The 17,037-nt window shown below is 41.9% G+C and overlaps 1 protein-coding gene across 3 annotated transcripts in view; it reads right to left on the bottom strand.

Moving 5' to 3' along the window:
- The window catches only part of adamts3 (ADAM metallopeptidase with thrombospondin type 1 motif, 3), a 99,801-nt gene that overhangs the window by 12,105 nt on the left and 70,659 nt on the right, over positions 1 to 17,037 (bottom strand). For all 3 annotated transcript variants that reach the window (XM_077000856.1, XM_077000857.1, XM_077000855.1), the window contains one exon: positions 450 to 657. In XM_077000856.1, the coding sequence (XP_076856971.1) occupies positions 450 to 657 (208 nt within the window). The remainder of the gene's footprint in view (positions 1 to 449; positions 658 to 17,037) is intronic.

Genomic DNA, 17,037 nt, shown 5'->3' on the forward strand with positions numbered 1-17,037 from the left:
AGAAGCTCAAACTCTAGTCAATTAAAGCTACTATTAAAAAAGAATGATCTCCAATATGTTCCTCTATTACAAGTTACAGATTAAATCACAGCTGTCTGAAATGGTTATGACTAGTTGGAAAGTACATGCAACTGACATCTGGGGTTCATATTGTATTTATATTCAATATGAGGAAGAAGACCATCCACACAGAGTGAATTACGCGTGACACATTTGATCACTAAATGGAATATAAACCATTTTTGTGCAATTTTCACTCCAGACAACTGCATTAAATTAGGATGAATGTATGGCTATCAGTGCCTCATTGAAATGTCTTTTTACACATCACACATTTCACATCCATGCTTTTCTACTGAAGCATACACATATTATTTATATACTATATTACTTTCCTCTGTCCAAACACAATGTAACCAATTATTCAAACTAAAAGCACAAGGGCCCACCTCAGACCAGGCTCCTGTCCTCCAGGGAGCAGGGCAGGGAGCTCGATTGCAGGGCCGCCTGGTCTCAGGCTTCTCCCCGCTGCAGTACTTGCTGTGGATGGAGCGGTTGGTGCCCTCGTGCAGGAACTGGACGCAGCGCACAGTGCGCATCTGGTATCCCAGACCACCGCAGGTCTTAGTGCAGTGCTCCCAGTCCTCAGATATCCACCTTGTGGGAAAAGCATTGGATTGGGTTATTTCTTGGCACATGTCCAGGTCCTGCTCACATCATTCAATTTTAGGAGCAATTTGTTAAGGCATCTTCAAGTGTGACAGTGGATATATTCACACTATTGGCTAAAAAGCAGCATCAAGGTTTTTAGCCTGTTGGAAAGAGGAACACACTGAAGTATTCGAGACCAACAAACTGTTGATAGAGAAGGGTGAGACATGCCTGCATGTGCATGCCTGCACCTATATTTCCTGTACAAAAGCTTTTTTTGGATTCAGATATCTGTTATTTGAGGGAACATTCGAGGGTTCTACATAGGCTTTTCCACAGTGACAAGTGGTGTTTACAGTTAACTTGAAAGAAGAACTTTTTACCTGTCAGAGGATGTGTAAAATATTTGATGTTTATAGTATGTCACACAGCTGCATTGCTATGTTTAAACAGGAGTCATGAGAGATTTTGTGCGCCACTACTGAAGATGGACATGAGGAATTTTTGCCAAGTCCCTTTGTTTAGATTCAGCCTGCAGAATATGCTGTAGTTTGCTGATTTAAAACAGTATACCGGTAATTGCATGTATATAAAGTGTATGTAGTATATAATCTTTTTTGTCCATTGGAAACATTGGGTCAAAACACAGGAGACACTGGGATTTGTATTTATTTCGAAAAGATACATTGTTTTATTCTAATATATTCGGCTTAATGTTGAAAGTCCTGAATATTGGATCAGACTGAACTACTGACCTTATAGTTCTTTGTTTAATGTTTAGGATGGCTGCCTGAGGCATGAAGAATTGCATTATGCTGTGTAATTTGTTGACCTCCTTCACATTTATTAGAGCATCTAAGGGCGTACTCACACTAGGCTCTGTGATCCGGGCCCAGGCACGGTTCCCTGCCGAAGCACGGTTCGTTTGGCTAGTGTGATCACTCCAACCGTGCTCGGGCCCCCTTGAAGAGGTGGGCCAGGGCACGATTCATGTGGACTCGGGCCCGCTTGGTGCCTCGTCTGATTGGTTAATTTCGCTGGAACTCAAACATGACGTCAGTGATGCGACGCTCACGTTACACAGTCATGGCGGCAAAGCGATTAGCAGACAATCGTTGTGTTAAATTATCGATAAATCTGTGATTGCACCGTGTTTCTGCACTCCCAAAACGACTCCAAAAATACAATAAAAAGAGAATCGTGAACTCCATAGTGTTGTGCGAGCGCGCTTTTATTCCAAATAAAGTCACGTTGTGATGACGTAAGCGTGCTCGGGCGCGGTTGATGAAGCCAGTGTGAGTGCAGGCCAGAGGGGGAGTGGGGAGGGGGAGTAATCGGGCCCCAGCACGGAACGAGCAAATCGTGCCTAGTGTGAGTACGCCCTAAGTGGGTAATATTTATGTACATATGCAAAATAAATGTAAAAAGGATACAGTCAAAGAAAATTATATATAGTCAGATATAGGCCTTGCTTTGTTGGATAATGCATTCATCTGGTTCTGTGAAACAGCACATAACAGATAAACAGACTTATTTTACATGCTGATCAGGGATGTACAGGAAATGATGATTGCTCTGTTGTTTTGTCTTGTCTTGAACTGATCATGGAGCTGTCTTTCCATCCTCTTATGACATGGGTGGTGTAATCGGCTGAGAATATGCCACACCCTCCTGTTTGGATTGCACTTCACCCAACACTTTTGCCTAGCACTGGGAAATACATCTGCCTGTAATGGAGTGGAGCTTGACAGAAGGCAGTGCACTTTGTGGCATGAAAACAGGGCCAATGGTTTCACAGGAGCACAAATGAGTGATAGTGATATTGTTGGGATTTCACACATCGGCAACGCCACATGCGTGAGGATGCATGAATGGTATCTTTTATGAGACTCAGAATTCCTGAAATGTGAGAGATGTGATTGTGAACCATGTTGATCTAGCAACACAAATCTGCCAATCTAATGTAATCTGTCTGTGTATCACCCTTATCTGCAACTTCTTCTATATGTTGCAGTTACAGCAGGCCAAGGCTTTTTAGTGGAAAATTTAGTGGAATATTTGGAAGCGTTTTTAGACAAATCAGCATACAATCAGCATATCTGTTATCACAAATATGTAAAAGATCCCGTGTGGACACTCACTGTGTTTCATGGCTATGTAGGACTGCGTAGGACTTGAAAACAATTTACGAGGAAAAACATAGGATTAGTCATCCTTCTGCAGCAGAAAAAATATAATCAACATCCAACACCATCAAAAAACTAGGACAAACTATATTAAGCATTGAGACAACTATTGTGGAAAATGAAATATCACAATATATTAAAAAAATATCCGAGCCCAGCAAAAATAATAATTTGTATAATAATTAGTCATGATATGACCAGCTGAGGAAGACTACTGCAAACATAACTTGAAGAGCAGAACGCGTGAAGTTACAAAAATTGAGAAGTGCGCGACCTCGTGACGCGACAGTGGAGCCACCGCAATTGAGTCATTTTTCCACCCGGACCCTCGCATCTGTCGCGACGCGTCAAATATAAGCTAGCTTTATGGGTGGTGCAGCAGATTGCTTGTTACCACCAGCCACGACAACTTTTGCTTGACATCATTTGCAGTAAGTTTGGTCCACGTCCAACCTTTAAAACCCTATGTACTTCCTGACAACAGACACGCCTCCTTTCTAAGGCACAAGTTCCTTTGGGGCATCAGCTTTTACTTCAATGTTTGGTAGAATTTTTGGTTCAGAACGACCCTTGTTTTCAGCAAGCTAGTTTTGCGCTCTGTTGCATGTGTGCTTAGCGGCGCACCAATAAAAAGCATCCCTTGAGAAACAATTAACGAACGTGCTGCGTTCTGGACACGTTTAAGCTAGTTAAAGCGGTGTGGCCGGTATATGAAAAATTCTTATCATAACAAAAATAAACACCGGTTTTCAGTGTGAACCGGTATACCACCCAGCTCTAATACATTATATATATATATATATATATATATATATATATATATATATATATATATATATATATATATATATATATATATATATAGATAGATAGATAGATAGATAGACAGATAAAATGCCAGCTGACCAAGTGGGCTGTTTACACTTTATTAGGTAAACCTGTCCAACTGCTCATTAATGCAAATGTCGAATCAGACAATCACATGGCAGCAACTCAGTGAATTTAGGCATGTAGACATGGCCAAGACTGCTGCAATTCAAACTGAGCATTAGAATGGGGAAGAAAGGTGATTTAAGTGAGGTTGAATGTGGCATGGTTGTTGGTGCCAGATGGGCTGGTCTGAATATTTCAGAAACTGCTGATCTAATGGGATTTTCACACACAACCATCTCTAGGGTCTACAGAGAATAGTCCAAAAAGAGAAAATATCCAGTGAGCAGCAGATCTGTGGGCGTAAATGTCTTGTAGATACCAGAGGCCAGAGAAGAACTGGTTCAAGCTGATAGAATGGCAACAGTAACTCAAATAACCTGTCGTTGCAACCAAGGCACTGCAGTGGAGCATCTCTGAATGCCCAATATGTCAAACCTTGAGGCAGATGAGCCTCAAGCAGCAGAAGCAGCAGAAGACCACACCAGGTGCCACTGAGCCCCACCTGATCTCTCAGCATATCGAACCTCAAGACTGTTTCCTGTGACGACACTCCTGTTTCCTGTTTCACCGGCGCACGGCAGCACGCTCGCACGCAAACGTGGATTCACGTATCACATTAGCATAGCTTAGCTATAGCCTAATACACTTACATTAAACACTACAATTCTAAATCAGTATAATACTTGTTTCTGTTTTCTCCCCATTTCTTTCTTTCTCCCCTGTTTTTCATGGCTACCGCTGAGGAACGGGCTCTCATCAAGCTCGGCTCAGAGCTGGACAAGTTGGGTCGGCAGATCCAGCGTCTTCTGGAGAAGCAAGCGGAGCTCTCCCAGGAGAAGACCAGGCTCGAGGCTGCCCGCGACGCTGCCTACTCGGCCGTCTCCACTCCCTCGTCACGGCGGCTCAGCGCGACCGCCATCTTGACCCGGGCACCAGGCTGGGAGCGCCAGCGAGGCCGCGGAAGGCAGCCGGCGTCGTCACCCCTACCTCAGCCGGACTTCTCCTCTGAGAACCCTTTCGAGGTGCTCAGCTCCAGGTCCTCCACCTCGCCCTCACCCCTGCGTCCGACACCACCCTCACCAGCGCCGGCACCGAAGAAGAATGAGGGTGGTATCCTTGTTATCGGCGACTCGATAACACGACACGTAAAGATTAGCCTGCCAGGCGCTAAAAGAACCCCCACTGTGTCCTGTTTTCCAGGCGCTCGTGTCCTGGACGTGGCCAGGCGGCTTCCCTCGGCGCTGAAGCAGCGAGATGACTTCGGCACTGTTGTCCTTCACGTGGGGGCTGTCGACACCTTCGCCCGGCGCAGCGAGATCCTGAAGGAGCACTACCGCTCGCTTCTGGACACCGCATGGAAGAAGACATCGGCCAGGCTTGTTGTCTCCGGTCCGCTTCCAACGTTCCGGCGAGGGTGCAAGTTATTTAGCCGTCTTTTCTGTCTGCAGAGCTGGCTCCGGGACACCTATAGCAGCGCCGGCGTGGACTACGTCGACAACTGGGAGAGTTTCCGAGAGCGTCCATCACTCTACCGCCGAGATGGACTTCACCCCAGGCGCCTAGGCTTAGCAGTCCTCTCCAGGAACATCGAGGACGTGCTATGCCGGGCCTGACCAGCCACAATAAACCACGCAAATCAGCTAAGTAGAACTTACTTCCCTAACTACCAAATAGGGCTGGTATTGATTCAAATTCCAAGAATTGATCCGATTCCGATTCTGAAGATTAATAATCGATTTTTTCGATTTAATTGATTCGATCCGATTCAATCCAATTCGGGGTTTAGTGTTATTAAAAATGTATTTGAGCTGTTTCCTGACTGTGTACAGAAGCAACATGTTAAAACTAGAATTATATCGATATTAATCAGCAAATAGTTACTGGTAGTTGGTAGTTACTGATGGCTGGAAGACTGGTGAAAAGGGTAATCATAAATCTACCTTCAAGAAAGGTAATCCAGGACAATAAACAGAGGACATTTTTGAGGTGTCTATATCTGCAACAGTGGACTCCTACTGGGACACTAACCAGTGCATTATTATTATGATTGAAATAATTAAGAATTTACCTAAAAGCTGTAGCTACCAAATACATTTTTATTTTAAAAGTGCTCACACTTAATAAACTGAAAGTATAAAATGTAAACGTGTATTTTTCTTTAAAGTGCGAATATAAGAACAGAACTGTCACGTTACGGTCCCCGACTCCTCCCTTTTGGGTGTGTATTTATGTCGTCTGCGTCTACTCGTCTGTGTATCTCCGTGGGTGCAGGTGCGTCTTGTGATAATTCGTCTCACCTGTGGCTCATCTTGTCATCACTTGGGGTTTATGTGGTTTGTCTACTTAATGTGCGTTTGCGCAGTGTCCTGTGCTCGTCTTGTTTGAGTCCTACATGTTCTATGTAAACGTGTTTTATGTGTGCTGTCTGTGCTTCGGTAAATGTAATAAACATAATGATTTGGAAAGTGCAAAGGATTCTGTCTCGTCCGTCGCCTTGCGCCCAACGTTACAAGAACATTTTAAACTTTTTTTAAACAGTAAAAACACTGGGTAAACTGTCCTTCTGTTTTTAGATTTCCGATTTGACTATCGTCGTTACCGGCACTGTCCGACGCCATGTTGTTTTACAGTTAGTTAGACCAAGCACGCCTGCGTGAATTCAGTGACGAGGCGGGGGTAAAGGTTCACTGGGGGAAATGTAAAAAATTATTTTAATTAAAAAAAATCGATCTTTGGATGTACGAATCGATTATCAGATCATCAAATGGGAATCGATTCTGAATCGGAAAATCGATTTTTTCAACACAGGCCTACTACCAAACCATTGAGACTGTGTCTGTTAGCCGTGGCAGGTATAAGAATAACAGAGCGATATGTTTTAAAAATCTAATTAAAATTAAATTAAATAATCAACATGAAGTGAGCAGCAATATTAAGCTAAGGCTAGGACTTCTAAACATAAGATCGCTTACATCAAAAGCGGTGATAGTAAACGAAATAATCTCAGATAACAGACTAAATGCACTCTGTTTAACAGAGACATGGGCTAGAGTAGACGAATATGTAAGTTTTAATGAAGCAGCTCCTCCTGGATACAGTTATGTTCATCAGCCCCGTATCACAGGGCGTGAAGGTGGAGTAGCCACAATATATGACACAGATATAGGTTTTACTGTAAAACCAACCACCTCTATTAACTCATTCGAGGCTTTGATAGGTGAAATAGGCAATAATCTTATAGGCAATAAAACAAAGCTTAAATTAGTGACCATTAGGCCTGTGTTGAAAAAATGTATTTTCCGATTCAGAATCGATTCGCATATGATGATCTGATAATCGATTCGCACGTCCAAAGATCGATTTTGTAGTGAACTTTTACCCCCGCCTATATATATATATATGTGTATGTGTGTGTGTGTGTGTGTGTGTGTGTATACTGTATATGAATCTATGCATGGCATGTAGTGTATATGACTGCGTTTATTGTCATATGGACAATATTAAACATTAATTCCAGCAATAATATGATTACAAAGCCACATAGTGGCTTTTAAATAGTCCATCATAAGACCACCAAACAAGTTGTTTTACACAAAGTGCATCCTAAAGAACAACCTACAACTCTAACGTGGGTATTTCTTCCTCTTACCTATTTGTGGTGGTTAGTTTTAATCTAAGAATTTCAATAGCTTTAAAAAACAATGCGTAGTGCTCTGGAACCTTTGAGACCGCCACTTGCGTCCGTGTTAACCGTGTTAAGGTCATTTTGTACATGGTGCATTAGACGTTGCAGAGGTGACAGCAGTACATTTAAAATAACATGTTATCTACAATTTAAACTGCTGTATGTTTTCGTAGTCCGGCCCGGATTTTCTGGGACAAGTTGTTTTTTTTCTGATCTCCGCTGCATACCGTCAGCCCGCATCAGCTGGCCCAGTACGCGGCCGCGGTCCAACTCGTTCATGTGTTTACAGGTTCAGTCCACGGCGGCGCTGAGCAGGTTAGTGTGACTGGAGCGGGGGAGGTAATAACACCGTTAAACAGCAGCGTGACTACGGGCCGGGACCGCAGTGCACGCAGTGGCTCCTCCACGGGCTGAGTAGGTTAGTGGGCCCACCGGCCCACTAACCCATCGGCCCACCGGGGAAATCCCCGGTAGCAATGTATGCCAGTCCGCCCCTGGATGTGGTGGAACAGGAGATTAACATCATGGATGTGCAGCCGACAAATCTGCAGCAACTGCGTGATGCTATCATGTGAATATGGACCAGACTCTCTGAGGAATGTTTCCAGTACCTTGTTGAATCTATGCCATGAAAAATTAAGGCAGTTATGAAGGCAAAAGGGGGTCCAATCCGCTACTAGCAAGGCAAATCTAATAAAGTGGCCGTTGAGTGTATATGACAAAGGTTATACATGTGAATGTAACCTCACCAAATCAATCCAATATTCATGGTCTGGTGGTTAGGAAACTGGTTTTGTGACCGGAGGGTCATGGGTTTGATTCCCAGGCCTGAGGCCATGACTGTGGTGCCCTTGAGCAAGGCACTTAACCCCAACTGCTCCCCGGGTGCTGGGCTAGGGCTGCCCACTGCTCTGGGCATGTGTGCACCACTGCCCACTAGTAATCACTAATGTGTGTGTGTGTGTTCTGACTGCACAGATGGGTAAATGTGGAGAACAAATTTCGATTTTGCTCAAGCTTGCTAGATTTTCTCATTAGTGCAATCCAGGTAAAATTAGTGGAATCAACACAATCCAGGAAGCCTGAGCTAAATCCTGGTGAGGACTTTTACTTTCTGAACCTGGAATTGACACCTCTGAGTCCAAGCCCCCAGTGAGCAAGCCAAAGGCGACAGTGGCAATGATAAACTCCCTAGAGCATGAGGAAGAAACCTTGAGAGGAACCAAGATTCAAAGGGGGGACCCACTCTCTTTTGGTCAGCAATGAACAGCACAATAACAATAAAAACTGTTATAGCTAAGCAATTGTTAGGAAAACTATGGCACGCTATGCTCAGTGGTCAGTGGATTGGAGGATCCATACAGATGTCACTTCAAGGCCTTTGGCTGAACTGCAAACAACTGTAAACAGCAATAAAAATCCCAGTATTTCTCTCTGTGACCTACTCAGTCCAAATATAATGTATTTAACCTTTATACACACACACACACTACCGTTCAAAAGTTTGGAGTCACTTAGAAATGTTCTTATTTTTGAAAGAAAAGCAATTTTCAATTTAGCTAACATTAAATGCATCAAAAATACACTCTATACATTATTAATGTGGTAAATGACTATTCTAGCTATAAACGTCTGGTTTTTAATGCAATATCTACATAGATGTATGGAGACCAATTTCCAACAACCATCACTCCAGTGTTCTAATGGTACATTGTGTTTGCTAACTGTGTAATGAGGCTATTGGATATTTAGAAAACCCTTGAAAACCCTTGTGTAAGTAGGTTAGCACAGCTGAAAACAGTTTTGCTGATTAGATAAGCTATAATACTGACCTTCCTTTAAGCTAGTTGAGAATCTGGAGCATTACAATTGTTGGTTTGATTAAACTCACAAAATGGCCAGAAAAAGACAACTATAGACAACTGAATAAGGAAGGCTATCACTGCATTTTGCAACACCATGCCATACCCTGTGGACAGCACTTGATTGGAGCCAATTTCATCCTGCAACAGGACAATGACCCCAAGCACACCTCCAAATTATGCACAAACTATTTAGAGAAGAACAGGCAGCTGGTGTTTTATCAGTAATGGAGTGGCCAGTGCAGTCACCAGATCTCAACCCCATTGAGCTGTTGTGGGAGCAGCTTGACTGTATGGTACGAAAAAAGTGCCCATCAACCCAATCAAACTTGTGGGAGCGGCTTCAGGAAGCATGGGGTTTCTCCAGATTACCTCAGCAAATTAACAGCTAGAATGCCAAAGGTCTGCAATGCTGTAATTGCTGCTAAGGGAGCATTCTTTGACGAAAGCAAAGTTTAAAGTAGAAAATTATAAAAAAAAAAAAAAAACATTATTTCTACCGTGTCTGGACTATATTTCTATTCATTTTGCAACTCATTTGATAAATAAAAGTATGATATTTCAGGGAAAACACAAAATGGTCTAGGTGACCCCAAACTTTTGAACGGTAGTGTGTATATATATATATATATATATATTAGTGGTGGGCCGTTAACGGCGTTCTTTAACACTAGGACTACCACCATTTTAATTCCAAACTTTTCTACCTGGCCTCCACCAGGGGGCAGTTCTGGGGACATTTGCATCCCATTAGGCCACCCTTTGTTATGCACATGCAGCCATTATAGGTAGACGGGGAGTGGGTGGAGGAGGGAGAGTGATGGTGTGAACCATCAGTTCATTGTTCTGCTGGATGTGTTCACTGACTCAGATAGAGAAGAAAAAACTCTGGCCTCCCCTTGGGGAGAATGAGGGAGACTGTCTTTGTGTTTGGATGAATATGGATGTCCAATGTAGCAGCAGTTTGTGAAGCATTGCAGTGGTCATTTGAGCTGTGTTTTTTCTGCCCTTCCCTTTTTATAATATAAATAATCTTTATTTCTATAGCACCTTTCATACATACATGCATGTGCTAAAAACTACTGAAAATAAGGTTTGTGGGTGTATGTGTGTGAGGGTGTGTGTGTGTGTGTGTGTGTGTGTGTGTATATGTGTTTGGGTGAATATGGATGCCCAATATAGCAGCAGTTGCTGAACCATTGCAGTGGTCATTTGAGCTGTGTTTTTTTTCTGCCCTTCCCTTTTTATAATAAATAATAATAATAATCTTTATTTCTATAGCACCTTTCATACATTCATGCAACTCAAAGTGCTAAAAACTACTGAAAATAAGGTTTAAAAATTACTTTTCTCTCCCCCTCATTTCTATCCTGTCCTGTATGGTCCACCTGTATGGCCCCCATTCTTTGTTATGCACATGCAGCCACTTGGTAATGGGTCATAGGGTAATGGGTAACACCACAGCCCAGCTGAACGCCATCCCATGAACGGAGAACCAACTGCTTTTTCCAGAAGGAAAGTGACTAGTCGCTTGCAAAGTTTCCTCTGTTTCATCTCTTTGGAGATACTTCAGACCATACAGGAGTGGACTGTCCAGCATGCATGCCAGACACAGCAAGAGCAAGAAAACTGGTTCATGGCCATCCCTGAACTAATGGCGTTCATTGCAATCCTCATCCTGCGAGGGATTGTCCGCCTTCCAGCGGTGCATGACGCATGGTCTGCAAAACTGGGAGTGCCCTCCATCATGAAGATAATGTCGCGAAACCGCTTTCAGGACATCATGCGGCACCTACGCTTTGACGACAAGGACACACGCCATGAACGAGCTGCAACTGACCGGTTTGCTGCAATTTCTAATATTTGGAAATCTTTCGTTGGCAACTGCATCACTTCGTACCACCCAGGAAGGCATATCACCATAGATGAGCAACTTTTCCCATCCAAGACCCGTTGCTGTTTTCTTCAGTATATAGCCACAAAACCAGACAAGTTTGGGATAAAGTCCTGGGTGGCATGTGACCTGAAAACCAAGTACGTATCCAACATCATCCCATACCTTGGTAAAGAGTCCAGTCATCCCACAGGGGAAAGACTGTCAGAAAATGTGGTGATGAAGCTCATGGAACCATTTATGGACAAAGGAAGAACTGTTACCACAGACAATTTTTTCACCTCACTGTCACTAGCAAAACGATTGCTGGGCCGGAAGACCACCCTCCTTGACACAGTAAACAGGATTCGTTGTGAGCTTCCAGACTCTGCCAAAAAGACTTTGGTCCGTGAGGAATTCAGCACACAGGTGTTTTCAACCTCTGGTGCCACACTGACCGTTTACGCACCCAAACGTAGAAAGACTGTCTGCATCCTCAGTACCATGCACAGTACGGTGGAGACTGGGAACACACAAAAAAAAAGCCAAACACAATCACTGACTACAACTCCCTAAAATGTGGTGTGGATATAATGGACCAGATGGTACGAAAGTACACTGTGCGTTGCGGAACACGGCATTGGCCAGTCGCTGTGTTTTATAATATGATTGACATTGCAGCACTGAATGCCTATGTGCTTTTTCAAGCATGCACTGGGGTAAAGGAGAGACGGTCTGAGTTTTTGGTCAATCTTACAGAAAAGCTTGCACAGGCTCATGTGTCAGCCAAGGAGGTGGCCAAGGAAAAGGCTCAGCAGCAGCAACCACCCACACCTGACACAGGGAAAAGGGCATGGTGCCAGGTCAAGTGTTGTTGCAAAAGTAACCGTGCCACTAATCGTTGTGTGTCTTGTGATAGGTTCACATGTGGCAAGTGCAGAAAGGAGATGATGTGGCAGTGCCAGGTGTGTGCAGAATATTCATAGGTGTATTTATATATACACCTATATATACACCTATATACCAATAAAGCTAACTTGAATATAAATTTCTGGCAATGTTGACTTTTTTTGGGGGTGGGGGATGGCTTGATTATCTTATCGGGCGATATAAAAATTATCGCCGTTAATCTATTCTTAAAGTTGGGTTGGGAACTGGGTCAAAATGGGTAAGCAAACTATGATGACTTTCAACTTGATAGTTTAGCTCGGCTGTATTCCTAACCAAATTGCACAGTAGGGGCGAGAACGACTTTTCAAACCTGTGAATTACAAATCGTACGTGTGTTTACATGGATTCAGCCACGAAGTCGCCAGGTTTGCTTCATGGAAAATTCATTTTTAGGAACGTAAAGTCGTTTTCTGCATGGTCCTAGTGCTAGATTCGTGGCTATTTAAATATTTCTTTTTAACCGTTAAAAATATCAGGACCAAAACCGGCTTTTGAAAAAGTCCCCTCCAAATTACGTCCGTGAGGTTAAATGTACTAAATGTTGGCTTACATATCAAATATCATGTTTAGCTGAATAAACATGTTATCAACCCCTTTTAATGTACAGTATGTAGGCTTCAAGTATCAAAGTAGAACAGCTTCCTCAAGCAGTCACTGATGCATTTTGGAAACAGGAGATGAGCCCCTGGTCTAATGCACCCTCTGTATTAAGAAACCCTATCTCAAAAACTGACTTTTAGTCATTACTTGGGTAGCACGCATATTATGAGCTATTTTAATATAGATTAATCTAGATTAATTTCAAGATTTCAGTGAGATTAATCTAGATTAAAAAAATTAATCTATGCCCACCCCTAATATTATATATATATATATATATATATATATATATATATATATATATATATATATATATATATATATATATTAGGGCTGAACGATTAATTGCATTTGCGATAATCTCGCGATATTTTAAAACGCGATTTTCTAATCGCACAGGCTGCGATTTAAACTGGTCACGTGACTTGGGAGCGAGCCGAGCTGAGGACGAACGGAGCAAACCCGAGCAGGAGGCAGGGAGGTGGAGAAGTGAAGTTAACACAGCGCACTTTAACTTGTTGCACAATGGCTTCAGGCTTGACAGAAGCTGACACAACTGAAAATCTAATACCAAAGAGGGGCAGCACATCAGTTGTGTGAAATTACTTTGGCTTTTAAAAAGATGCTGCTCCGTCAGGTACTGTGTAAAACGTGCCTTGGTACTGTTGCTACGACGCGAGGTAACACTACAAACCTTCTTCAGCATTTAAAAAAACACCACAAAGCCTCGTATGATATTTGTAAGGCTAAAATGCCAACGACCAGTGCTGCATCTTCAAATACGCAAAGGTGTTTCTCTGCGCTTATACAGCCTTAGTATGCGGTGAGCAGCGAAATACCGTAAAATCACGCATATAGGCGCAATAAGATTTAAAGCGCGGATGAATCGCAAAAGCGCGGATAGCTTGACCGGTTCAGCAGACAGGGTTCACTGACCGAACCATTTGAAAGTGTAACTCCTTATGGATATAATTGGAAGCGGCACGCTGAAATAACTCGGGCAGTAACGGAGTTCATAGTGAAAGACATGATGCCCGTTAATATAGTGAACAAGCCCGGCTTCATGGCTTTGTTAAACACACTGGATATGCGCTACCAAATGTCCTCACGCACATATTTTAGCCAAGTTGCTATACCTGCAGGGTTGCCAACTCTCACACATTGAGCGTCTTAGACTAAAAAGTTACTAGTTTTACACCCCCCCCAACAACAAATTACGTTCGCCACCCACTCCAGGTTCAAGTCTCACTCCAAGCGATCTTGAAAAGTTGGCAACCCTATATCTGAGCTGTATAAAAAATGCCGAAACAGTGTTTCCTGAAAACAGTGGGAAAAAATCGCGATTTTAAATCGCAATCGCAATTTATAGATAAAAAATTGCAATTAGATTATTTTCCAAAATCGTTCAGCCCTAATATATATATATAAAGGTAATTGGCTGCCGCTTCTCGCCGGTGTGTGTGTGTGATTGGTTGTCTGTGACTTGTACCTGTGTTAAAAATTGTAAAGTGCCTTGGGTATTCTGAAAGGCGCTATATAAATCGAACATTCATTCATTCATTCATTCATTCATTCATTCATATATTATATAATGTATTTGAACATTATATGAATGATATTTTTAACCTTTCCTGACCAAGACAGCTCATGCACATCCATTTCCAGCACCTGGCTGTCCCAGTCCAGTAGGCACCCAGCCAGTGGGACATGCTCATATCCTCATATACACCTCAATCACATGGTCAACTCTTGTTTTCTCACTGAGTTATGCACACCTGTCCCTCGCTATCCTGCCATTGTCCACAGGAACTCTAGTGCTTGGTGTTTGCTGTTTGTAAGAGACTTTGTTATGGTTTTTATGTTTTTATGTTAATTCATTTTATTTTGTTCATATGCCAGAGTTCATATAAATGGCTTTTTATCAAACCTCATTTATGCTTCGCTCTCTCTGCAAGATGTCACAATGACATTTGATCCATGATTTACATAAAAGGGTTCCACTCTGAATTGCTTGGGGACAAGCCCTCAAGCTATTAAAATAATAAGTCTAGCTACTAATCATGCCATTACTGAGTGGAAATATTATGCAATTTATTTTTTGTCTGAGCAGTGAGATCCTGCCCCTTCCCGCTCTGGTTATAATTACTTCAGTGTATAGTGAGATGAGATTAAATAAGGGGTCCTCCAGTTCAGTGAGGACATTATAAGGCCAAAGAGAATAAGATTAAAAGTTTCTGTCATGGCACAAATGCCTCCTCTGTCAGCGGAGGCAGTGTTTGTGTTGTCCTGTTGTTGTGTGTACGCCCCTCAGGTGGACAGTACTCATTAGTGAGTTCACCACCTGAGAGTCGATTGTCTGTCTTTATATGTTGTGTCCTTGTATCAGCTTGTTGCTGGTTATTGTTTGTTATTATTTTACCATGACGGTTTTATGTTGGAGCACCATTTGTGTTATAAAATCCTCGTCTTGTTTTTGAGACACACATATTTGCCTTTTTTCCTACACGTGTTCCAGTATGACAGTTTCAGGTCCTCATAAAAGACCAACATATTAACTTCCATTTGTTTAAATGAAAATCACATATCAGTATCAATCATTGTTAAAACAAAAAATAATACAAAAACTATTAACATTCTTACAATTTCCAAGACATCTAGTGGAATGGGACAACTGCACACACTGCAAAGTATTTCTAAGACCACAGGCAAAATGATACTATTCATTTTGCTTACTTAACCCAATATTATAAACAAAGGTTGGTCATATTTCATATGATATATCTTATTACAGATCATTTATTTAGTACATATGCTCATGTATTATTTTGCATACATTTTGAGTGACAAAGCACTGTATGTATGTAAGACAGAAGGTTTGCTCTTTCTGCTGTACTGGAACACAACGGCTTAAAAAATGAAGGGTGTTCATCAACACAGAATGATCTTAATCAACCCTCCTTCTCAAGGACACTTTAGACTCCCTTAGTCTCCTTTAGGACTGATGGTCTTGGTCAATAGTTCAGAAAACAGTGATACCACATTAAAGTTTCTTTTGCCTTTAGGCTGATGTATTTAGACACTACAGACAAATTACATTTATTTTCCCTAAAATGTCTGTAGGCATGATTAGTGTATCTGACATGCAAAAGCCTAAAAAAATGTCACAAGGTGCAGCACCACAAACTCCAACACCCAGAATTCCCAGCTACAGCTGCGTAGATCCTCCTCTCTTAATTATTGAGACACCTGCTCCCCATTTACCCCCTTTCATACACTGAATACAAACATTCAGTCATTGTGAAGTATTGCCCACACTTAGTTTGTAGCATATCAAGCATTATTTCTCCTGTCTTGTTGTTTATGGTACATGGTTTGTGTACATGATTTGTCCCTTTAGTATTGCTGCCTGTGTTTGTCTGGTTTGACTTTGGCTTTGGATTTCAACTCTGTACTTTTGCTGCCAGCACACTATATAACTATTGGACCAATTACCGATCTGTATCTTGCCCCTTTAAGTAAAACATTTACTTACTGTACGCTGTGAGTCTGCTAGTATCTGCGTGTTTTGTTATGCTCCCAACAACACAAACAGTCCTTTTAGTCTGACATTTCCTTAACAAACAGTAATGGGTCATGTGACTAGAATTGGTGACATCCATCCAAAATATCACTATGAAACCCACTCCAAAATCCTCCAAAACTTCATTCTCAGCCCTTAAACAAGTCCATATCCTCTAATCTTGGAGCCATTCACTGTATATGTGATTTGATTTAGCCATATGTTTTGGGGAGTTAGAAGAACTCTTTGTAGAGTTAATTCTCAGAGAACACATAATTTAGAAATATGGAACATGAAGCAGTGTGTTAATTGGTTCTGACTATTAAAGACTGCTTGACAGAGATTACTGGGCAAACAGGATCTGGAGACCAAGCTAAGGATTCATTTTCTGTATATTTGTTTTGGTTTATATGCTTTGAATTTGTTTAGCTACATGGAAAGGTACATGTAGGTACCTTCCATAAAGGTATTTTCGTACATGGAAAGGTATCAAACAAAAGTGTTGGCACCCAGCCAGGAATTCACTCACACCAGAGATGTGCACTTGAGTGAGTGACTTGAAGTCGTACTTAATGTCATCTCAGATAGATTCATCCAAATCAACTCCACTCTGACTCTTTATTATTTTTTACTCTGACTCTTTATTAAATTACTCTTTACATTATCTTGTGAACAATAAGAGTCAGTCCATTATCCAGGAGCTGTGCGCGAATTATAGAAAAATACTTTCTTCTGGA

This window comes from Brachyhypopomus gauderio, chromosome 3 (assembly GCF_052324685.1).
Source record: "Brachyhypopomus gauderio isolate BG-103 chromosome 3, BGAUD_0.2, whole genome shotgun sequence".
Lineage (NCBI taxonomy): Eukaryota > Metazoa > Chordata > Actinopteri > Gymnotiformes > Hypopomidae > Brachyhypopomus > Brachyhypopomus gauderio.